The 25,969-nt window shown below is 48.0% G+C and overlaps 1 protein-coding gene across 1 annotated transcript in view; it reads right to left on the minus strand.

Annotated features, from left to right (window-relative positions):
* LOC139386945 (neurobeachin-like 2) overlaps positions 1-25,969 on the minus strand; it is a 129,852-nt gene that overhangs the window by 83,447 nt on the left and 20,436 nt on the right. The window contains exons 2-11 of the mRNA XM_071132852.1: positions 21,843-21,931; positions 20,518-20,637; positions 19,972-20,019; positions 19,602-19,683; positions 18,413-18,525; positions 17,305-17,387; positions 13,025-13,110; positions 12,730-12,942; positions 3,358-3,454; positions 921-1,027 (exon numbers count right to left, since the gene is read on the minus strand). Of these exons, the coding sequence (XP_070988953.1) occupies positions 921-1,027; positions 3,358-3,454; positions 12,730-12,942; positions 13,025-13,110; positions 17,305-17,387; positions 18,413-18,525; positions 19,602-19,683; positions 19,972-20,019; positions 20,518-20,637; positions 21,843-21,931 (1,038 nt within the window). The remainder of the gene's footprint in view (positions 1-920; positions 1,028-3,357; positions 3,455-12,729; positions 12,943-13,024; positions 13,111-17,304; positions 17,388-18,412; positions 18,526-19,601; positions 19,684-19,971; positions 20,020-20,517; positions 20,638-21,842; positions 21,932-25,969) is intronic.

A 25,969-nucleotide genomic window follows, 5' to 3' on the forward strand; every position in this document is an offset into this window, starting at 1 on the left:
CCTGCTACAGGAAGGACACACCTGCTACAGGAAGGGCACACCTGCTACAGGAAGGACACACCTGCTGCAGGAAGGACACACCTGCTGCAGTAAGGACACACCTGCTGCAGTATGGACACACCTGCTGCAGTATGGACACACCTGCTGCAGTATGGACACACCTGCTGCAGTATGGACACACCTGCTGCAGGAAGGACACACCTGCTGCAGTATGGACACACCTGCTGCAGTATGGACACACCTGCTGCAGTATGGACACACCTGCTGCAGGAAGGACACACCTGCTGCAGTATGGACACACCTGCTGCAGGAAGGACACACCTGCTGCAGTATGGACACACCTGCTGCAGTATGGACACACCTGCTGCAGTATGGACACACCTGCTGCAGTATGGACACACCTGCTGCAGTATGGACACATCTGCTGCAGTATGGACACACCTTTGATAACCACTGACATTAGATAGACAGACAGACAGACAGACAGACAGAGACAGACAGACAGAGACAGACAGACAGACAGACAGACAGACAGACAGACAGAGACAGACAGAGACAGACAGAGACAGACAGACAGACAGACAGACAGACAGACAGAGACAGACAGAGACAGACAGACAGACAGACAGACAGACAGACAGACAGACAGACAGACAGAGACAGACAGACAGACAGACAGACAGACAGACAGACAGACAGACAGACAGACAGACAGACAGAGACAGACAGACAGACAGACAGAGACAGACAGACACAGACAGACAGACAGACAGAGACAGACAGACAGACAGACAGACAGACAGACAGACAGACAGACAGACAGACATACAGAGACAGACAGACAGACAGACAGACAGACAGACAGACAGACAGACAGACAGACAGAAAGAAAGAAAGAAAGAAAGAAAGAAAGAACAGACCTTGCTGTTCTGGATGAGTCGGAGGATGTGTTCGAAGCAGTTGTTGTTGAGGAAGATGGCCTGCAGCACCGGTCTGTCTGAACACTGCAGGATCTCAGGAACCGAAGCTGTTGAGGACAATACGACTCATCATCAACAACACCATAAATAACTTGTCACATTTACAACAATAATAAATAACTGGCCTTCAGAGATAAACCTTCATATAGAAGAGAGATGTCTCATGTTTTGACTGTCAGGCAGTCTGTGGGCCAGTCTGTGGGCCAGTCTGTGGGCCAGTCTGTGGGCCAGTCTGTGGGCCAGTCTGAGGGCCAGTCTGAGGGCCAGTCTGAGGGCCAGTCTGTTGGTGCTATCATGCCAACTCCCTGTCACTCATTATCATGCCATGTTTGGCTTGAGAAGGACAACAATGAAGTTGGCCCCATATGGAACAGATATAGAAGACAAGATTCCTGTATGTTCTACCTGGATGTAATACATATAGCAGCAAACACGCATCCAAGATTCATAGAAGATTCTTGTAACATCTCAATCAATCAAATGTATTTATAAAGCCCTTTTAACACCAGCAGGTGGTTAACATTGAGACACAACAGATATGCTCCATGTATTATATTAAAAACGTAAGGGGGAACCTGTCAGCTAAGCCTTCGGAGGTCTCACATTCACATTTCAATACCTTGCATACCACTGTCTGACGTCCTGCAACATGAGACTTACTGAAGAAAGAAGAAAAGTCCACCGCGAGCAGGAGGAGGAGAGGAGGAAGAGAGGAGGAGAGGGGTAGAGGAGGAGAGGAAGATGAGGAGGGGAGGAGAGGAGGAGAGGAGGAAGAGGAAAGGAAGAGAGGAGGAGAGGGGTAGAGGAGGAGAGGAAGATGAGGAGGGGAGGAAAGGAGGAGAGGAGGAAGAGGAAAGGAAGAGAGGAGGAGAGGGGTAGAGGAGGAGAGGAAGAGGAGGATGAGGAAGAGAGGAGGAGAGGAAGAGGATGAGGAAGAGAGGAGGGGAGGAGAGGAGGAAAGGAGGAAGAGATGTGGGGAGGGAAAGAATAAGGAGAGGAGGAGGAGGATGAGGAAGAGGAAGAGGAGGAATGACTCAGTAACAGCAGTGAATCTATTTTGTTATTAAGTGGCGATCCCTCAACAATCATTCTCATGTTAGCACATTGGTAGTAGTCAGTGACAAATATCAAAGCTGTGCCACCAGAGACTCTGGGTTCGAGCCCAGGCTCTGTCGCAGCCGGCCGCGACCGGGAGGTCTGTGGGGCAACGCACAATTGGTCTAGCGTCGTCCGGGTAAGGGAGGGTTTGGCCGGTAGGGATATCCTTGTCTCATCAGCCCCACCTGTTGGTGACAGGTGAATAACATTGAGCACACAGCCATGCAATCTCCATAGACGGTAGGTAGACGGCAGGTAGCCTAGTGGTTAGAGCATTGGACTAGTAACTGAAAGGTTGCAAAATCGAATCCCTGAGCTGACAAGGTAAACCTCTGTCATTCTGCCAGTAGAATGGCCTTACTGAAGAGCTCAGTTACTTTCAACGTGGCACTGTCATAGAATGCTACCTTTCCAACCAATGTCTGCCCTGCTAGTGCTGCCCCGGTCGAATAGAAGTGCAAATGTTTGGGAGCAACAATGGCTCAGCCATGAAATGGTAGGACACATAAGCTCACAGAATGGGACCACCGAGTGCTGAAGCGCACAGCGTGTAAAAATCGTCTGTCCTCGGTTGCAACACTCACTACCGAGTTCCAAACTGCCTCTGGAAGCAACGTCAGCACCAAAACTGTTCATTGGGAGCTTCATGAAATGGGTTTCCATGGACGAGCAGCCGCACACAAGTCTGATATCACCATGTGCAATGCCAAGCGTGGGCTGGAGTGGTGTAAAGCTCGCCACCATTGGACTCTGGAGCAGTGAAAACGTGTTCTCTGGAGCGATGAATCACACTTCACCATCTGGTAGTCCCAGATTCGTCAATCGGTTTGTCAGATGCCAGGAGAACCCTACCTGCCCGAATGCACAGAGCCAACTGTAAAGTTTGGTGGAGGAGGAACAATGGTCTGAGGCGGTCATTCATGGTTCGGGCCCCTTAGTTCCAGTGAAAGGAAAACGTAATGCTACAGCATACAATAAATGTAAATAGAAGTTTGTCTATGGAGATTGCATGGCTGTCAGCGAATCTGGGTTTGTGGCTGAAATAGCCTAATCCACTAATTGGAAGGGGTGTCCATACATACTTTTGTCTATATAGTGTATAAGACAAAACGTACTAAATCAGTTACTTATTCGATTTCTGTACTAATAATCTTCTTCTGTCATAGAAGATTGTTATTTGTTTTTCATGGTTGTTTTCCATATGGGGCATGATGGCACAAACGTTAGTGGGACCAGACTAATATTTGGGGAGTGTATTTTGGATGATGAGGCCTCTTACTCAGCATGTGACTCTGGAGAGTGATGAGGTGTTCCTCCCAGCTCTGCCCGTCCTCCTGCTCGTTCCCTAACCCTGGAGGCCGGTTCCAGTTCAGGACCTGGAAGTATCAGAAACGGTTGCATACCTCCATTAACTCAAATACTAATGCCATGTCTAACCACACTCCTACCCTCCACCAGACCAAGCTTCAATTGATATAAAAGAGCAGACACTTTCCCAACAAGATCCCACCAAGATCAAGCTACTGTAGCCACTGCTGCTGCTACTACAGCCATTGCTGCTGCTACTACAGCCACTGCTGCTGCTACTACAGCCACTGCTGCTGCTACTACTACAGCCACTGCTGCTGCTACTACTACAGCCACTGCTGCTGCTACTACTACAGCCACTGCTGCTGCTACTACTACAGCCACTGCTGCTGCTACTACTACAGCCACTGCTGCTGCTACTACAGCCACTGCTGCTGCTACTACAGCCACTGCTACTACAGCCACTGCTACTGCTACTACTACAGCCACTGCTGCTGCTACTACTACAGCCACTGCTGCTGCTACTACAGCCACTGCTGCTGCTACTACAGCCACTGCTACTACTACAGCCACTGCTGCTGCTACTACTACAGCCACTGCTGCTACTACAGCCACTGCTGCTACTACTACTACAGCCACTGCTGCTACAGCCACTGCTACTACTACAGCCACTGCTGCTGCTGCTGCTACTACAGCCACTGCTGCTACTACTACAGCCACTGCTACTGCTACTACTACAGCCACTGCTGCTACTGCTGCTACTACAGCCACTGCTGCTGCTACTACAGCCACTGCTACTGCTGCTACTACAGCCACTGCTGCTACAGCCACTGCTACTACTACAGCCACTGCTGCTACTGCTGCTACTACAGCCACTGCTGCTACTACTACAGCCACTGCTGCTGCTACTACAGCCACTGCTGCTACTACTACAGCCACTGCTACTGCTACTACCACATCCACTGCTGCTGCTACTGCTACTACAGCCACTGCTACTGCTACTACATCCACTGCTGCTGCTACTACAGCCACTGCTGCTGCTACTGCTACTACATCCACTGCTGCTGCTACTACAGCCACTGCTGCTACTACTACAGCCACTGCTGCTGCTACTACATCCACTGCTACTACTACAGCCACTGCTGCTGCTACTACATCCACTGCTGCTGCTGCTACTACAGCCACTGCTGCTACTACTACAGCCACTGCTGCTGCTACTACAGCCACTGCTGCTACTACTGCCACTGCTGCTACTACTGCCACTGCTGCTACTACTACAGCCACTGCTACTGCTACTACTACATCCACTGCTGCTACTACTACATCCACTGCTGCTGCTACTACAGCCACTGCTGCTGCTACTACTACAGCCACTGCTGCTGCTACTACTACAGCCACTGCTGCTGCTACTACAGCCACTGCTGCTGCTACTACTACAGCCACTGCTGCTGCTACTACAGCCACTGCTGCTGCTACTACAGCCACTGCTACTACAACAGCCACTGCTGCTGCTGCTGCTACTACAGCCACTGCTGCTACTACAGCCACTGCTGCTACTACTACTACAGCCACTGCTGCTACAGCCACTGCTACTACTACAGCCACTGCTGCTGCTGCTGCTACTACAGCCACTGCTGCTACTACTACAGCCACTGCTACTGCTACTACTACAGCCACTGCTGCTACTGCTGCTACTACAGCCACTGCTGCTGCTACTACAGCCACTGCTACTGCTGCTACTACAGCCACTGCTGCTACAGCCACTGCTACTACTACAGCCACTGCTGCTACTGCTGCTACTACAGCCACTGCTGCTACTACTACAGCCACTGCTGCTGCTACTACAGCCACTGCTGCTACTACTACAGCCACTGCTACTGCTACTACTACATCCACTGCTGCTGCTACTGCTACTACAGCCACTGCTACTGCTACTACATCCACTGCTGCTGCTACTACAGCCACTGCTGCTGCTACTGCTACTACATCCACTGCTGCTACTACTACATCCACTGCTGCTGCTACTACAGCCACTGCTGCTACTACTACAGCCACTGCTGCTGCTACTACATCCACTGCTACTACTACAGCCACTGCTGCTGCTACTACATCCACTGCTGCTGCTGCTACTACAGCCACTGCTGCTACTACTACAGCCACTGCTGCTGCTACTACAGCCACTGCTGCTGCTACTACAGCCACTGCTGCTACTACTGCCACTGCTGCTACTACTGCCACTGCTGCTACTACTACAGCCACTGCTACTGCTACTACTACATCCACTGCTGCTGCTACTGCTACTACAGCCACTGCTGCTGCTACTACATCCACTGCTGCTACTACTACATCCACTGCTGCTGCTACTACATCCACTGCTACTACTACAGCCACTGCTGCTGCTACTACATCCACTGCTGCTGCTGCTACTACAGCCACTGCTGCTACTACTACAGCCACTGCTGCTGCTACTACAGCCACTGCTGCTGCTACTACAGCCACTGCTGCTACTACTGCCACTGCTGCTACTACTGCCACTGCTGCTACTACTACAGCCACTGCTACTGCTACTACTACATCCACTGCTGCTGCTACTGCTACTACAGCCACTGCTGCTACTACTACAGCCACTGCTACTGCAGCAGCAGTGGCTGTAGTAGTAGCAGTGGATGTAGTAGCAGCAGCAGTGGCTGTAGTAGTAGCAGCAGTGGCTGTAGTAGCAGCAGCAGTGGATGTAGTAGTAGCAGCAGTGGATGTAGTAGTAGCAGCAGCAGCAGTGGCTGCAGTAGCAGCAGCAGTGGCTGTAGTAGCAGCAGCAGCAGCAGTGGCTGTAGTAGTAGCAGTAGCAGTGGCTGTAGTAGTAGCAGCAGTGGCTGCAGTAGCAGCAGCAGTGGCTGTAGTAGCAGCAGTAGCAGCGGTGGCTGTAGTAGTAGCAGTAGCAGTGGCTGTAGTAGTAGCAGCAGTGGCTGTAGTAGCAGCAGCAGTGGCTGTAGTAGTAGCAGCAGTGGCTGTAGTAGCAGCAGCAGCAGCAGTGGCTGTAGTAGCAGCAGCAGTGGATGTAGTAGTAGCAGCAGCAGTGGATGTAGTAGCAGTACTACATCCACTGCTGCTGCTACTACTACATCCACTGCTGCTGCTACTGCTACTACATCCACTGCTGCTGCTACTACTACATCCACTGCTGCTGCTACTGCTACTACATCCACTGCTACTACTACTACATCCACTGCTGCTGCTACTACTACATCCACTGCTGCTACTACTACTACATCCACTGCTGCTGCTACTACAGCCACTGCTGCTGCTGCTGCTACTACAGCCACTGCTGCTACTACAGCCACTGCTACTGCTACTACTACAGCCACTGCTGCTGCTACTACAGCCACTGCTGCTACTACTACAGCCACTGCTAATGCTACTACTACAGCCACTGCTGCTGCTACTGCAGCCACTGCTACTACTACAGCCACTGCTGCTGCTGCTACTACTACAGCCACTGCTGCTGCTGCTACTACTACATCCACTGCTGCTGTTACTGCTACTACAGCCACTGCTACATCCACTGCTGCTGCTACTGCTACTACAGCCACTGCTGCTACTACAGCCACTGCTACTGCTGCTACTACAGCCACTGCTGCTACTACAGCCACTGCTGCTACTACAGCCACTGCTGCTACTGCTGCTACTACAGCCACTGCTACTGCTACTACATCCACTGCTGCTGCTACTGCTACTACAGCCACTGCTGCTACTACAGCCACTGCTGTTACTGCTACTACAGCCACTGCTACTACTACATCCACTGCTGCTGCTACTGCTACTACAGCCACTGCTGCTACTACAGCCACTGCTACTGCTGCTACTACAGCCACTGCTGCTACTACAGCCACTGCTGCTACTGCTGCTACTACAGCCACTGCTACTGCTACTACAGCCACTGCTGCTACTGCTGCTACTACAGCCACTGCTGCTGCTACTACAGCCACTGCTACTGCTACTACAGCCACTGCTGCTGCTACTACAGCCACTGCTACTGCTACTACAGCCACTGCTACTGCTACTACAGCCACTGCTACTGCTACTACAGCCACTGCTGCTGCTACTACAGCCACTGCTACTGCTACTACAGCCACTGCTACTGCTACTACAGCCACTGCTGCTACTGCTGCTACTACAGCCACTGCTGCTGCTACTACAGCCACTGCTGCTGCTACTACAGCCACTGCTGCTACTACTACAGCCACTGCTACTGCAGCAGCAGTGGCTGTAGTAGTAGCAGTGGATGTAGTAGCAGCAGCAGTGGCTGTAGTAGTAGCAGCAGTGGCTGTAGTAGCAGCAGCAGTGGATGTAGTAGTAGCAGCAGTGGATGTAGTAGTAGCAGCAGCAGCAGTGGCTGCAGTAGCAGCAGCAGTGGCTGTAGTAGCAGCAGCAGCAGCAGTGGCTGTAGTAGTAGCAGTAGCAGTGGCTGTAGTAGTAGCAGCAGTGGCTGCAGTAGCAGCAGCAGTGGCTGTAGTAGCAGCAGTAGCAGCGGTGGCTGTAGTAGTAGCAGTAGCAGTGGCTGTAGTAGTAGCAGCAGTGGCTGTAGTAGCAGCAGCAGTGGCTGTAGTAGTAGCAGCAGTGGCTGTAGTAGCAGCAGCAGCAGCAGTGGCTGTAGTAGCAGCAGCAGTGGATGTAGTAGTAGCAGCAGCAGTGGATGTAGTAGCAGTACTACATCCACTGCTGCTGCTACTACTACATCCACTGCTGCTGCTACTGCTACTACATCCACTGCTGCTGCTACTACTACATCCACTGCTGCTGCTACTGCTACTACATCCACTGCTACTACTACTACATCCACTGCTGCTGCTACTACTACATCCACTGCTGCTACTACTACTACATCCACTGCTGCTGCTACTACAGCCACTGCTGCTGCTGCTGCTACTACAGCCACTGCTGCTACTACAGCCACTGCTACTGCTACTACTACAGCCACTGCTGCTGCTACTACAGCCACTGCTGCTACTACTACAGCCACTGCTACTGCTACTACTACAGCCACTGCTGCTGCTACTGCAGCCACTGCTACTACTACAGCCACTGCTGCTGCTGCTACTACTACAGCCACTGCTGCTGCTGCTACTACTACATCCACTGCTGCTGCTACTGCTACTACAGCCACTGCTACATCCACTGCTGCTGCTACTGCTACTACAGCCACTGCTGCTACTACAGCCACTGCTACTGCTGCTACTACAGCCACTGCTGCTACTACAGCCACTGCTGCTACTACAGCCACTGCTGCTACTGCTGCTACTACAGCCACTGCTACTGCTACTACATCCACTGCTGCTGCTACTGCTACTACAGCCACTGCTGCTACTACAGCCACTGCTGTTACTGCTACTACAGCCACTGCTACTACTACATCCACTGCTGCTGCTACTGCTACTACAGCCACTGCTGCTACTACAGCCACTGCTACTGCTGCTACTACAGCCACTGCTGCTACTACAGCCACTGCTGCTACTGCTGCTACTACAGCCACTGCTACTGCTACTACAGCCACTGCTGCTACTGCTGCTACTACAGCCACTGCTGCTGCTACTACAGCCACTGCTACTGCTACTACAGCCACTGCTGCTGCTACTACAGCCACTGCTACTGCTACTACAGCCACTGCTACTGCTACTACAGCCACTGCTGCTACTGCTGCTACTACAGCCACTGCTGCTGCTACTACAGCCACTGCTGCTGCTACTACAGCCACTGCTGCTGCTACTACTACATCCACTGCTGCTACTGCTACTACTACAGCCACTGCTGCTGCTACTACTACAGCCACTGCTGCTGCTACTACAGCCACTGCTACTGCTACTACAGCCACTGCTACTGCTACTACTACAGCCACTGCTGCTGCTGCTACTACAGCCACTGCTGCTACTGCTGCTACTACAGCCACTGCTGCTGCTACTACAGCCACTGCTACTGCTGCTACTACAGCCACTGCTGCTACAGCCACTGCTACTACTACAGCCACTGCTGCTGCTGCTACTACAGCCACTGCTGCTACTACAGCCACTGCTGCTACTGCTACTACAGCCACTACTGCTGCTACTACAGCCACTGCTGCTACTACTACAGCCACTGCTGCTACTACTACATCCACTGCTGCTGCTACTACAGCCACTGCTGCTGCTACTGCTACTACAGCCACTGCTGCTACTACTACAGCCACTGCTGCTGCTACTACAGCCACTGCTGCTACTACTACATCCACTGCTGCTGCTACTACAGCCACTGCTGCTGCTGCTGCTACTACAGCCACTGCTGCTACTACTACAGCCACTGCTGCTGCTACTACATCCACTGCTGCTGCTACTACATCCACTGCTGCTGCTACTGCTACTACAGCCACTGCTGCTGCTACTACTACATCCACTGCTGCTGCTACTGCTACTACAGCCACTGCTGCTACTACAGCCACTGCTGCTACTGCTACTACAGCCACTGCTACTACTACATCCACTGCTGCTGCTACTACAGCCACTGCTGCTGCTACTACTACATCCACTGCTGCTGCTACTGCTACTACATCCACTGCTGCTGCTACTACTACATCCACTGCTGCTGCTACTGCTACTACATCCACTGCTACTACTACTACATCCACTGCTGCTGCTACTACTACATCCACTGCTGCTACTACTACTACATCCACTGCTGCTGCTACTACAGCCACTGCTGCTGCTGCTGCTACTACAGCCACTGCTGCTACTACAGCCACTGCTACTGCTACTACTACAGCCACTGCTGCTGCTACTACAGCCACTGCTGCTACTACTACAGCCACTGCTGCTGCTACTACTACAGCCACTGCTGCTGCTACTGCAGCCACTGCTACTACTACAGCCACTGCTGCTGCTGCTACTACTACAGCCACTGCTGCTGCTGCTACTACTACATCCACTGCTGCTGCTACTGCTACTACAGCCACTGCTACATCCACTGCTGCTGCTACTGCTACTACAGCCACTGCTGCTACTACAGCCACTGCTACTGCTGCTACTACAGCCACTGCTGCTACTACAGCCACTGCTGCTACTACAGCCACTGCTGCTACTGCTGCTACTACAGCCACTGCTACTGCTACTACATCCACTGCTGCTGCTACTGCTACTACAGCCACTGCTGCTACTACAGCCACTGCTGTTACTGCTACTACAGCCACTGCTACTACTACATCCACTGCTGCTGCTACTGCTACTACAGCCACTGCTGCTACTACAGCCACTGCTACTGCTGCTACTACAGCCACTGCTGCTACTACAGCCACTGCTGCTACTGCTGCTACTACAGCCACTGCTACTGCTACTACAGCCACTGCTGCTACTGCTGCTACTACAGCCACTGCTGCTGCTACTACAGCCACTGCTACTGCTACTACAGCCACTGCTGCTGCTACTACAGCCACTGCTACTGCTACTACAGCCACTGCTACTGCTACTACAGCCACTGCTGCTACTGCTGCTACTACAGCCACTGCTGCTGCTACTACAGCCACTGCTGCTGCTACTACAGCCACTGCTGCTGCTACTACTACATCCACTGCTGCTACTGCTACTACTACAGCCACTGCTGCTGCTACTACTACAGCCACTGCTGCTGCTACTACAGCCACTGCTACTGCTACTACAGCCACTGCTACTGCTACTACTACAGCCACTGCTGCTGCTGCTACTACAGCCACTGCTGCTACTGCTGCTACTACAGCCACTGCTGCTGCTACTACAGCCACTGCTACTGCTGCTACTACAGCCACTGCTGCTACAGCCACTGCTACTACTACAGCCACTGCTGCTGCTGCTACTACAGCCACTGCTGCTACTACAGCCACTGCTGCTACTGCTACTACAGCCACTACTGCTGCTACTACAGCCACTGCTGCTACTACTACAGCCACTGCTGCTACTACTACATCCACTGCTGCTGCTACTACAGCCACTGCTGCTGCTACTGCTACTACAGCCACTGCTGCTACTACTACAGCCACTGCTGCTGCTACTACAGCCACTGCTGCTACTACTACATCCACTGCTGCTGCTACTACAGCCACTGCTGCTGCTGCTGCTACTACAGCCACTGCTGCTACTACTACAGCCACTGCTGCTGCTACTACATCCACTGCTGCTGCTACTACATCCACTGCTGCTGCTACTGCTACTACAGCCACTGCTGCTGCTACTACTACATCCACTGCTGCTGCTACTGCTACTACAGCCACTGCTGCTACTACAGCCACTGCTGCTACTGCTACTACAGCCACTGCTACTACTACATCCACTGCTGCTGCTACTACAGCCACTGCTGCTGCTACTACTACATCCACTGCTGCTGCTACTGCTACTACAGCCACTGCTGCTACTACAGCCACTGCTGCTACTGCTACTACAGCCACTGCTACTACTACATCCACTGCTGCTACTACAGCCACTGCTACTGCTGCTACTACAGCCACTGCTGCTACTACAGCCACTGCTGCTACTGCTGCTACTACAGCCACTGCTGCTACTACAGCCACTGCTGCTACTGCTGCTACTACAGCCACTGCTGCTGCTACTACAGCCACTGCTGCTGCTACTACTACAGCCACTGCTGCTACTGCTGCTACTACAGCCACTGCTGCTGCTACTACAGCCACTGCTGCTGCTACTACTACAGCCACTGCTGCTACTACTACGTCCACTGCTGCTGCTGCTACAGCCACTGCTGCTGCTACTACTACATCCACTGCTGCTGCTGCTACTACTGCAGCCACTGCTGCTGCTACTACAGCCACTGCTGCTGCTGCTGCTACTACAGCCACTGCTGCTGCTGCTGCTACTACAGCCACTGCTGCTACTACAGCCACTGCTGCTACTACTACAGCCACTGCTACTGCTGCTACTACTACAGCCACTGCTACTGCTGCTACTACTGCCACTGCTGCTACTACTGCCACTGCTGCTACTACTACAGCCACTGCTGCTGCTACTACAGCCACTGCTGCTACTACTACAGCCACTGCTACTGCTACTACTACAGCCACTACTGCTGCTACTGCAGCCACTGCTACAGCCACTGCTACTACTACTACAGCCACTGCTACTACTACTACTACTACAGCCACTGCTGCTGCTGCTACTACTACAGCCACTGCTGATACCACTTCTACTACTGCTGCTGCTACTACAGCTGCTGCTGCTACTACAGCCACTGTTGCTACAGCCACTGCTGATACCACTACTACTACTTCTCCTACTGCTGTTACTCCTACTACTACTACTATCCCTGCTGCTGCTCCTCCTACTGCTGTTGCTACTACCTGGAAGTAGCCATCCAACACGGTCCTGATCTCCAGCCGGCGCTCTGCAGGACTACTGGAGTGGAGGGTATGCACCATTGCAGTCAGGCACTGCAGGGTCAGCCGTAGCAGCGTGGGGTCCTTGGGGTTGGAGGAGGTCCGGAGGCACCAGGCTCGGAGTACAGAAAGAAGGTCCTCCACAGACTGCAGGGTGATGGAGAGCAGGCCGTTCTTCTGGAATGTATAGATACCGTACATATGAGTTAACACACACACACACACAATTCTGAAGAGAGGTACAGTAAGAGTGCTTTACCTTGCTGCCACTGATGACAGCCCCTTGGAGATGGACCAATCGGAGAGCGAGGTCCTCTGGGATCTGCTGGCTGTCCTGCAGGCTGTCTGTGAACCAACGACACATTGATGATTGTTGTTTTGACAGGCTGTCTGTGAACCACATATTGATGGTTGGTGTTTTGATGACATGGTAATCTAGCCTGAGCATCAGTTTGTACCATCATGCCAACTCCTTGTCGCTCACTGTCATACTAAAAGGTTAGGCTTGACAATGAGCAATGGAGTTGACAAGAGCACTTACAGATCTGAGACCAGGCTACAGAAGGAGACAACAGGCCTGTGACCAGGCTACAGAAGGAGACAACAGGCCTGGGACCAGGCTACAGAAGGAGACAACAGGCCTGGGACCAGGCTACAGAAGGAGACAACAGGCCTGGGACCAATCAATCAATACATTGTACAGTCGTGGCCAAAAGTTTTGAGAATGACACAAATACTAATTTTCACAAAGTTTGCTGCCTCAGTTTGTATGATGGCAATTTGCATATTCTCCAGAATGTTATGAAGAGTGATCAGATGAATTGTAATTAATGGCAAAGTCCCTCTTTGCCATGCAAATGAACTGAATGCCAAAAAAAGGATTTCCACTGCATTTCAGCCCTGCCACAAAAGGACCCAGACCTTAATCCCATTGAGAACTTGTGGTCAATCCTCAAGAGGCGGGTGGACAAACAAACAACCCACAAATTCTGACAAACTCCAAGCATTGATTATGTAAGAATGGTCTGCCATCAGTCAGGATGTGGCCCAGAAGTTAATTGACAGCATGCCAGGGCGGATTGCAGAGGCCTTGAAAAAGAAGGGTCAACACTGCAAATATTGACTCTTTGCATCAACTTCATGTAATTGTCAATAAAAGCCTGACACTTATGAAATGCTTGTAATTATCCTTTAATTATAATTATACAGTATTCCATAGTAACATCTGACAAAAACATCTAAAGACACTGAAGCAGCCAACTTCGTGGAAATGAATATTTGTGTCATTCTCAAAACGTTTGGCCACGACTGTACAAGACAGAATGCACAGCCAGTACACTGTGATGTCATAAAGAGATGTGGAAATCCAAGGGACACTGGGACAGCATTGAGAAATAGCAGGATGTGGGTTGAGCCCTCATTAGGCAAGGTTATGTATCAAGACAATGGAGATGCCATAAGCCTTAGTAATAGGTCCAACAACAGCTAGCAGTATTATACACACCAGAGGCTGAGCCCACTGGGCTCTGGTCAAAAGCACTGCACTATATAGGGAATACGGTGCCCACTGGGCTCTGGTCAAAAGCACTGCACTATTTAGGGAATACGGTGCCCACTGGGCTCTGGTCAAAAGCACTGCACTATATAGGGAATACAATGCCCACTGGGCTCTGGTCAAAAGCACTGCACTATATAGGGAATACAGTGCCCACTGGGATGCAGCTCAACCCCTTCCCTCTCTCAATAGCATGGTGTTAACAGTCAGGTCGAGCTTCCTGTAATCTACAGACTCAACTTGTCCAGACAGGTTTCCCACATGGTTTACAGATTAGCTCCGTGCTAATCAAAGGACACTAGCAACAGAAGTGTTTAATCAACTAAGATCCCAGTGAGAGAACACGGCTAATTAGAAAATAACATCATTCACTTTAGATCAAGACAGAACATATCGACTGGACTCTTGCCCACTGTGTTTCTCCAAAGGCAGAAAAGTACATAAGTAGATATATATGAATAGAGGTAGTTAATATACACAGAGATATATATGAATAGACGTAGTTAATACACAGAGATATATATGAATAGACGTAGTTAATACACAGAGATATATATGAATAGACGTAGTTATATACACAGAGATATATATGAATAGACATAGTTAATACACAGAGATATATATGAATAGACGTAGTTAATATACAGAGATATATATGAATAGACATAGTTAATACACAGAGATATATATGAATAGACGTATTTATATACACAGAGATATATATGAATAGACTTAGTTATATACACAGAGATATATATGAATAGACATAGTTAGTATACAGAGATATATATGAATAGACATAGTTAATACACAGAGATATATATGAATAGACGTAGTTAATATACAGAGATATATATGAATAGACATAATTAGTATACAGAGATATATATGAATAGACATAGTTAATACACAGAGATATATATGAATAGACATAGTTAGTATACAGAGATATATATGAATAGACATAGTTAATACACAGAGATATATATGAATAGACGTAGTTATATACACAGAGATATATATGAATAGACATAGTTAGTATACAGAGATATATATGAATAGACATAGTTAATACACAGAGATATATATGAATAGACATAGTTAATACACAGAGATATACAGTGCCTTGCGAAAGTATTCGGCCCCCTTGAATTTTGCGACCTTTTGCCACATTTCAGGCTTCAAACATAAAGATATAAAACTGTATTTTTTTGTGAAGAATCAACAACAAGTGGGACACAATCATGAAGTGGAACGACATTTATTGGATATTTCAAACTTTTTTAACAAATCAAAAACTGAAAAATTGGGCGTGCAAAATGATTCAGCCCCCTTAAGTTAATACTTTGTAGCGCCACCTTTTGCTGCGATTACAGCTGTAAGTCGCTTGGGGTATGTCTCTATCAGTTTTGCACATCGAGAGACTGAAATGTTTTCCCATTCCTCCTTGCAAAACAGCTCGAGCTCAGTGAGGTTGGATGGAGAGCATTTGTGAACAGCAGTTTTCAGTTCTTTCCACAGATTCTCGATTGGATTCAGGTCTGGACTTTGACTTGGCCATTCTAACACCTGGATATGTTTATTTTTGGACCATTCCATTGTAGATTTTGCTTTATGTTTTGGATCATTGTCTTGTTGGAAGACAAATCTCCGTCCCAGTCTCAGGTCTTTTAAAGACTCCATCAGGTTTTCTTCCAGAATGGTCCTGTATTTGGCTCCATCCAACTTCCCATCAATTTTAACCATCTTCCCTGTCCCTGCTGAAGAAAAGCAGGCCCAAACCATGATGCTGCCACCACCATGTTTGACAGTGGGGATGGTGTTTTCAGCTGTGTTGCTTTTACGCCAAACATAACGTTTTGCATTGTTGCCAAAAAGTTCAATTTTGGTTTCATCTGACCAGAGCACCTTCTTCCACATGTTTGGTGTGTCTCCCAGGTGTCTTGTGGCAAACTTTAAATAACACTTTTTATGGATATCTTTAAGAAATGGCTTTCTTCTTGCCACTCTTCCATAAAGGCCAGATTTGTGCAATATACGACTGATTGTTGTCCTATGGACAGAGTCTCCCATCTCAGCTGTAGATCTCTGCAGTTCATCCAGAGTGATCATGGGCCTCTTGGCTGCATCTCTGATCAGTCTTCTCCTTGTATGAGCTGAAAGTTTAGAAGGACGGCCAGGTCTTGGTAGATTTGCAGTGGTCTGATACTCCTTCCATTTCAATATTATCGCTTGCACAGTGCTCCTTGGGATGTTTAAAGCTTGGGAAATCTTGTTGTATCCAAATCCGGCTTTAAACTTCTTCACAACAGTATCTCGGACCTGCCTGGTGTGTTCCTTGTTCTTCATGATGCTCTCTGCGCTTTTAACGGACCTCTGAGACTATCACAGTGCAGGTGCATTTATACGGAGACTTGATTACACACAGGTGGATTGTATTTATCATCATTAGTCATTTAGGTCAACATTGGATCATTCAGAGATCCTCACTGAACTTCTGGAGAGAGTTTGCTGCACTGAAAGTAAAGGGGCTGAATAATTTTGCATGCCCAATTTTTCAGTTTTTGATTTGTTAAAAAAGTTTGAAATATCCAATAAATGTTATTCCACTTCATGATTGTGTCCCACTTGTTGTTGATTCTTCACAAAAAAATACAGTTTTATATCTTTATGTTTGAAGCCTGAAATGTGGCAAAAGGTCGCAAAGTTCAAGGGGGCCAAATACTTTTGCAAGGCACTGTATATGAATAGAGGTAGTTAATATATACAGAGATATATATGAATAGACGGGTGCTGAATGAAGTGGGACTCAGTGGAAGCTGTTTTGAGGAAGGAGTAGTACAATTGGGACCATAGGCTGTAAGAGAGAAGTTACTCAGGATAGTGTGGTGTAGGAGGGAGGCCTGGAGTGAGTGAGTGAGTGAGTGAGTGAGTGAGTGAGTGAGTGAGTGAGTGAGTGAGAGAGAGAGAGAGTGGTGCCTCACCATGGAATAGAGCAGGCAGCTCCTCTGGTAAGGGGAGAGGGGAGAACTTATACTTGCTCCTCTCCACCATGCTCACCTCCTCCCTAAAAAAAAAAAAAAAACCCACACACACATATTTACAGCAGGCCTACAGACTTGGCCTCCGTACCAAAAAGCATCCTATTCCCCATGTAGTTCCCCACAGGGCTCTGGTCTAAAGTAGTGCACTATATAGGGAATAGTGTGCCATTTGGGATGCACCCTTAAGGAGACAGAGATAAGAGCTGTTGCAGCAACACCGTCATCCACTACAGATGAACATGCAGAGATAAGGCCTTGGGTTGGGTTTATACAGTCTGCCCTCGACATGGTCCTTCACCACACACACAAAGACACAGACATACTGACACACACAGTCCAACGGGCGGTCTCCACCCAGCTTCAAAACACACACAGTTCAGCAGGTGGTCTCCACCCGGCTTCAAAACACACACAGTCCAACGGGCGGTCTCCACCCAGCTTCAAAACACACACAGTTCAACGGGTGGTCTCCACCCAGCTTCAAAACACACACAGTCCAACAGGCGGTCTCCACCCAGCTTCAAAACACACACAGTCCAACAGGCGGTCTCCACCCAGCTTCAAAACACACACAGTCCAACGGGCGGTCTCCACCCAGCTTCAAAACACACACAGTCCAACATGCGGTCTCCACCCAGCTTCAAAACACACACAGTTCAACGGGTGGTCTCCACCCAGCTTCAAAACACACACAGTCCAACAGGCGGTCTCCACCCAGCTTCAAAACGCACACAGTCCAACGGGTGGTCTCCACCCAGCTTCAAAACACACACTGTCCAACAGGCGGTCTCCACCCAGCTTCAAAACACACACAGTCCAACAGTCGGTCTCCACCCAGCTTCAAAACACACACAGTCCAACAGGCGGTCTCCACCCAGCTTCAAAACACACACAGTCCAACAGTCGGTCTCCACCCAGCTTCAAAACACACACAGTCCAACAGTCGGTCTCCACACAGCTTCAAAACATGGGTAGGGAGCGCACGTACACACGGACGTACACACGCACGTACACACGCACGTACACATGCACGTACACACACACGCACCCTGTCAGGCGTCTCCTCCATGTATTATAAGGGTCAAAGAGACTTTCCAACAGCATTAGGCCATACTGAATCACTGTCTGAAGGGACGACTGATCCGCAGGCTGCTTCTTCAGCTGAAACACACACACATATTTACTTGACCTTGAGAGGGCTTTTAAAACAAAGACATCTCAGAGCAAATAATAACAAACACAGCTACACACTTTTACTAAATAAACATTCCTCTTTAAGAAACTCTTCACTTCTAAATACACATTACTATTTATGACTCTTCACTTCTAAATACACATTACTATTTATGACTCTTCACTTCTAAATACACATTACTATTTATGACTCTTCACTTCTAAATACACATTACTATTTATGACTCTTCACTTCTAAATACACATTACTATTTATGACACTTCACTTCTAAATACACATTCCTATTTATGACTCTTCACTTCTAAATACACATTCCTAATTATGACTCTTCACTTCTAAATACACATTCCTATTTATGACTCTTCACTTCTAAATACACATTCCTATTTATGACTCTTCACTTCTAAATACACATTACTATTTATGACTCTTCACTTCTAAATACACATTCCTATTTATGACTCTTCACTTCTAAATACACATTACTATTTATGACTCTTCACTTCTAAATACACATTACTATTTATGACACTCTTCACAAACAATACTGACAATATAGACACATTCCACAACACAATGCACAGGTCAGCCACACACCCACCCCTCTATTCTCAGGAAACCAGTTCTGTTTCTTTTAGGTGGAAAAATGTAATGTGGATTTATAGGATAGTATTCTTCTCATCTCCACTGCATTATCTGGCTCAATAGACAGTATATTATCATTCTGGCTCAATAGACAGTATATTATCATTCTGGCTCAATAGACAGTATATTATCATTCTGGCTCAATAGACAGTATATTATCATTCTGGCTCAATAGACAGTATATTATCATTCTGGCTCAATAGACAGTATATTATCATTCTGGCTCAATAGACAGTATATTATCATTCTGGCTCAAAAGTAAAAGTATATTAATCTAGAGTATGAATGAGTGATATAGTATAGTTTGCAGATCCTCCATTGTTGAAAATTACTAATGTGTAACTTAAGTGTGTGTGTGTGTGTGTGTATATGAGGTTCATCTAGGGTTGTGTCTTACCTGAGTCAAGCAGAAGTTTAACAGTTTAATGGTCTCGAAGACAACGCCTGGGGTCTTCTCTGGGTCAATGTTTTCCATATTCCTGAAGAACAGAGAGACTCAGATCATTAAATTGTCACCAATCTTTCTCTGATCTCACTGTTATCTAGCATGAGCTTCTAGCAGATTTTTTCTTGTTATCTAGCATCAGCTTCTAGCAGATTTTTTTCATGTTATCTAGCATGAGCTTCTAGCAGATCTTTTCATGTTTTCTAGCATCAGCTTCTAGCAGATTTGTTCTTGTTATCTAGCATCAGTCATGGGTAGAAATGATGGGCAGAGTCATTCAACAAAGGGGTGAACTGAGGGTCATAGAACATATAAGGTCTACCTGCAGACGATAATGAAGAACTTAATAAGCAGCAGGGGGTGCAGGGTGCTGTTGTTACTGTCGCCCCCAGAGAGGTGCAAGGTGCTGTTGTTACTGTCGCCCCCAGAGAGGTGCAGGGTGCTGTTGTTACTGTCGCCCCCAGAGAGGTGCAGGGTGCTGTTGTTACTGTCGCCCCCAGAGAGGTGCAGGGTGCTGTTGTTACTGTCGCCCCCAGAGGGGTGCAGGGTGCTGTTGTTACTGTCGCCCCCAGAGGGGTGCAGGGTGCTGTTGTTACTGTCGCCCCCAGAGAGGAGCAAGGTGCTGTTGTTACTGTCGCCCCCAGAGAGGTGCAGGGTGCTGTTGTTACTGTCGCCCCCAGAGAGGTGCAGGGTGCTGTTGTTACTGTCGCCCCCAGAGAGGTGCAGGGTGCTGCTGTTACTGTCGCCCCCAGAGGGGTGCAGGGTGCTGTTGTTACTGTCGCCCCCAGAGGGGTGCAGGGTGCTGTTGTTACTGTCGCCCCCAGAGAGGAGCAGGGTGCTGTTGTTACTGTCGCCCCCAGAGAGGAGCAGGGTGCTGTTGTTACTGTCGCCCCCAGAGAGGTGAATGGCACTGTGTGATAGCTGGTCACTGAGGAACACCAGTATGTCCCTGGGTACGAGGGGAACCTCCGCAATATAGTTCTCCAGCCTGAGAATGTAGGAAAGAGGGAGGGGAAGAGGAAGGGGAGAAGAGGGAGGAGGAAGAGGGGAGGGAAGAGGGAGAGGGAGGGAAAGTGAGAGGAAGGGGAGGAGAGGGAAGAGGAAGGGGAGAAGGGAAGAGGGAGAAAGAGGAAAGAGGGAGAGAGAAGGAAGAGGAAATAGGGAGGGGAGCGGGAAGGGGAGAGGAAAGAGGGAGGGGAGCGGGAAGGAGAGCGGGAAGAGAAAGGGGAGAGGGGAGAGAAAAGAGGGAGGGGAGCGGGAAGGGGAGAGGAAAGAGAAAGGGGAGCAGGAAGAGGAGAATGGGTCGGGGAGAACAGGTGGTGGAGAGGAGCGGAGTGGGGAAGAGGAAGGCGAGAGGACGAAGAAGAGATGAGAGAGAGGATGGTGCTGTTTTACTACTTTACTATAAACATGTCAAAATTACACCTCTGGATTGGTAATAAGGTTAGAGTTCACCCAACTCAGTCTGACACAAACCACCTGTAGCCTACAGTATGCCTCCCTCAGCAGGGATTTGGTAACATATTGATGAATTAAAGAAAGAACCTGCCTGCACACTAATAACGCTCCTATAATGTGATGTGCGTACAACAATGTGACTTTCAATGTTACTTTCAAAATGTCAATGAGGTTATCCCATCTGTGAAAGAGAGCCCTTCACTATGGACAAAATGTATATTTTATTGACATTTTGAAAGTGTAGATTACTGTGAAGTAATGTTGTTTATTTTCTATTTCAGCTCAACCTTCACTTTCTATCATCTCCTAACATGTTTTAGCATGGCTCATTATGTTGCCTAATTGGTGGGTGTGGCTAATTGGTGGGTGTGGCTAATTGGTGGGTGTGGCTAATTGGCACGTGGTCCTGCGATGTGTAATCAGGGCCTGTGTTTCCCTGAAGGCGTTTCCTGACTGTGTGGAAGAGACTGTGTTTATTTTAGCCCCCAGCCATGTGAATTTACTTTCCAAGTCTGCAGTTTATTTAAAATGAAGTACTTTTACAACTGTCTCATTGCTCAGATCCACTTTGAAGCCTTTTAGATGACAAGGTATCAGCCAGCTGGTCACACACCCTGTGACCAGTGCCCTGAGGTTTCCCCTTGTCACAGATCTAGGATCTGGTCAAACGTAGTACAGGGAATAGATTGCAATTTGGGACGAAGGAAATACATTTGAGCCAATCAGTCAACTCACCTGCGAGGCTCCAGTGACTGCACATCAACAAGCTTCTCAAAGGAAGCCACAAAAGCCTCCAGCCACTGCTGCAGGCAGCCCTCATCTTTCTGCAGGAGGAGAGGAGGGGAAGAGAGACAGAGGATGAGTCTCCGGTCATACTGGCACAAGTCTGATCTGGGTTGATGTGATTGATGCTTCTCGGTACAACACCAAGGGAAAATCCCTGGCAACATTTGTTGCAGGGCAATAACATTTTCTGATTCTGAAGTCACACGTGCAGAATTAGTAAACACAACATGGCAAAAGCACAGTGCACGTGGACCAGTGCACGTGGACCAGTGCACGTGGACCAGTGCACGTTAACATTCTGTTAAAAGGACTGTACCCTGTGGTTGATGTTTTCTGATCACCGTGCTAACAGGTTGTCCTTATGCCGTGTGTTACACTCAGACTCTAAACAACAACCTGAGGGGGCTGACGTCTTGTTTTTGCAACAGGAAGTTACAGCAACCTTACGAAAGTGATGGCACATTCAGGAGCATATGAGATAATGCATTCAAGCCTTTTTTCTAAATAGTAGGCCTATGGCTGAAAAAAACGACCACGAAAGTAACAAGCTACACATTTCTTTATAGGCCAAATAAATAAAACATTGGTTAAGTCATGTACATTATTTATGCACAAAGAATGTGACTTCCTTTCATCATCAATCGACTTATCCATCCTTAACTCCATTAAATACTGTGCTTTAAATGGAAAGGGACAGGGTGACAGGCCTTCAACTATCATACAGGGACATTTATACAGAGTTCTACTGTAGGTCTATAACACAGGGACATGTATACAGAGTTCTACTGTAGGTCTATAACACAGGGACATGTATACAGAGTTCTACTGTAGGTCTATAACACAGGGACATGTATACAGAGTTCTACTGTAGGTCTATAACACAGGGACATGTATACAGAGTTCTACTGTAGGTCTATAACACAGGGACATGTATACAGAGTTCTACTGTAGGTCTATAACACAGGGACATGTATACAGAGTTCTACTGTAGGTCTATAACACAGGGACATGTATACAGAGTTCTACTGTAGGTCTATAACACAGGGACATGTATACAGAGTTCTACTGTAGGTCTATAACACAGGGACATGTATACAGAGTTCTACTGTAGGTCTATAACACAGGGACATGTATACAGAGTTCTACTGTAGGTCTATAACACAGGGACATTTATACAGAGTTATACTGTAGGTCTATAACACAGGGACATGTATACAGAGTTCTACTGTAGGTCCTATAACACAGGGACATGTATACAGAGTTCTACTGTAGGTCTATTACACAGGGACATGTATACAGAGTTCTACTGTAGGTCTATAACACAGAGACATGTATACAGAGTTCTACTGTAGGTCTATAACACAGGGACATGTATACAGAGTTCTTCTGTAAGTTCTGTCAATATTGCAGCTCTTATCTGCCTCATCATATCCTGCTACTCTCCTCCTATCAAGTCACACTACGTTTCCCATCTCTCACATAGCCTCATCTAGCCTGGTCCCAGATCTGTTTCCCATCTCTCACATAGCCTCATCTAGCCTGGTCCCAGATCTGTTTCCCATCTCTCACATAGCCTCTTCTAGCCTGGTCCCAGATCTGTTTCCCATCTCTCACATAGCCTCATCTAGCCTGGTCTCAGATCTGTTTCCCATCTCTCACATAGCCTCATCTAGCCTGGTCCCAGATCTGTTTCCCATCTCTTACATAGCCTCAACTAGCCTGGTCCCAGATCTGTCTGTGCTCTTTCCTACTCCATTGCTGTCATTGTCAAGCCAAGGAGTTGGCAAGCGAGCAGAAACAGACTGGAACCCAGGCTACTATTGACTAAACACCTAGAGCACCACAGAGAGACTACTAGAGTAGAGTACTATCTACTATTGATGTCACTAAACAACTAGAGCACCACAGAGAGACTCTACTATTGATGTCACTAAACAACTAGAGCACCACAGAGAGACTACTATTGATGTCACTAAACAACTAGAGCACCACAGAGAGACTGTGTACTATCTACTATTGATGTCACTAAACAACACTAGCACCACAGAGAGACTGAGTACTATCTACTATTGATGTCACTAAACAACACTAGCACCACACAGAGACTGAGTACTATCTACTATTGATGTCACTAAACAACTAGAGCACCACAGAGACTGAGTACTATCTACTATTGATGTCACTAAACAACTAGAGCACCACAGAGAGACTGAGTACTATCTACTATTGATGTCACTAAACAACTACAGCACCACAGAGAGACTCTACTATTGATGTCACTAAACAACTAGAGCACCACAGAGAGACTGTGTACTATCTACTATTGATGTCACTAAACAACACTAGCACCACAGAGAGACTGAGTACTATCTACTAATGATGTCACTAAACAACTAGAGCATCACAGACTGAGTACTATCTACTATTGCAGTGTGGCTCAGTATAAGCCTCCCTCACCCTATCAACATATCAATCTATCTTGGGAACATATGTTATCAGACGTAGAGATAGAGGTCAGTGGTAACATTCATTGATGTGCAACTGACGTCTCACGTTCAAATCATCTAAGAACATCTAGTGATGGTGCACTGTGACAGAGACACTTTAAACCTAGTTTGCTAGCGCCATTACAGTCACACAGAGACATGCTACATCAGCTCAGCTTTCTACTAGGGAGAAAAGAAACAGCATGGTGTTGAAGTGAAGACCTTCCCCTGACTTCACACAGAGACATGCTACATCAGCTCAGCTTTCTACTAGGGAGAAAAGAAACAGCATGGTGTTGAAGTGAAGACCTTCCCCTGACTTCACACAGAGACATGCTACATCAGCTCAGCTTTCTACTAGGGAGAAAATAAACAGCATGGTGTTGAAGTGAAGACCTTCCCCTGACTTCACACAGAGACATGCTACATCAGCTCAGCTTTCTACTAGGGAGAAAATAAACAGCATGGTGTTGAAGTGAAGACCTTCCCCTGACTTCACACAGAGACATGCTACATCAGCTCAGCTTTCTACTAGGGAGAAAAGAAACAGCATGGTGTTGAAGTGAAGACCTGACCCTGACTTCACACAGAGCCCGACGTTAGAGAGACGCAAAGCCTTCTTCACGTGAGAACGAGGAGTGTTATTTTCTTCCACACATCAGGCGGTGTGTGGAGTGAGGGACTACAGTTCCCACAAGGGCCAACCTGACTCATTACACCCAAACAACATCAGGTGACACCACATGACCTGACAATTAGTCAGGCACTTCCCTATGGAACGCCTACTTCTACTGCTGCTAGTTTAGTAGTGAACCATGCCTCGTTGATGCTTGCAGCCTGACAGACGCCCACGGGCCCCTATAGAGGAAGTTAGCTACATTGTCAACAGCTGGCAGCCGCACCAATATGGCTGCAAGGCACAATCCAAAACATACTTCAGAAACCCCCCGTTTAAAGATCACTACTACTGGCAAATGTGTAACTTCAACAAACGTCTTTTGAAATCAGCAGAGGCAACGCAACAGATGTGAAATCCAACATACACTAAGATGCAGTGCATCAATGTGAGTGGCTGAACATCTTCTATCTTCACGTTTTCTGTAATCAATCTAGAATGAAATTATAATATTAGCCTACCAGTTGACTGTCATTTGTGGGCCAGTCCATGTCTCATTGCATGTGTCTGGGAGGGCAGGGAGAAGGGGTTCAGAGGAACCCAGTCTCAGTGAGCCCTCCTGGGTCCTAGGTTATCAGGGAGTCCAGAGTCAGAACAGTAGGTCCAGACCAGGCCCACAGGGTGCTTCAGCTCCTCAGAGTAGTAAGTAGCACATCGCTTCTAATCAGCACTAGTGTCTGTCGGTCTCCAGCCCGCTCTCCTAATCAGCACTAGTGTCTGTCTGTCCGTCTGTCGCTTACTCACTCCGTCTCTCTCTCCTTCTGTCAAGCAACCAGGAAATGTCAAGTCACTATAACCGAAACACATTTCCTCCACACAACGCTCAAACTCAGCCTCCTCATAGTAGGCCTCTTCCTCTTTAGTTACTGGAGCTATTTGTGAAGCAGATGGGGATGTCGGTAAGGGCTCAACCC

The sequence above is a fragment of the Oncorhynchus clarkii genome, chromosome 3, assembly GCF_045791955.1.
Source record: "Oncorhynchus clarkii lewisi isolate Uvic-CL-2024 chromosome 3, UVic_Ocla_1.0, whole genome shotgun sequence".
NCBI classification, from domain to species: Eukaryota; Metazoa; Chordata; class Actinopteri; order Salmoniformes; family Salmonidae; genus Oncorhynchus; species Oncorhynchus clarkii.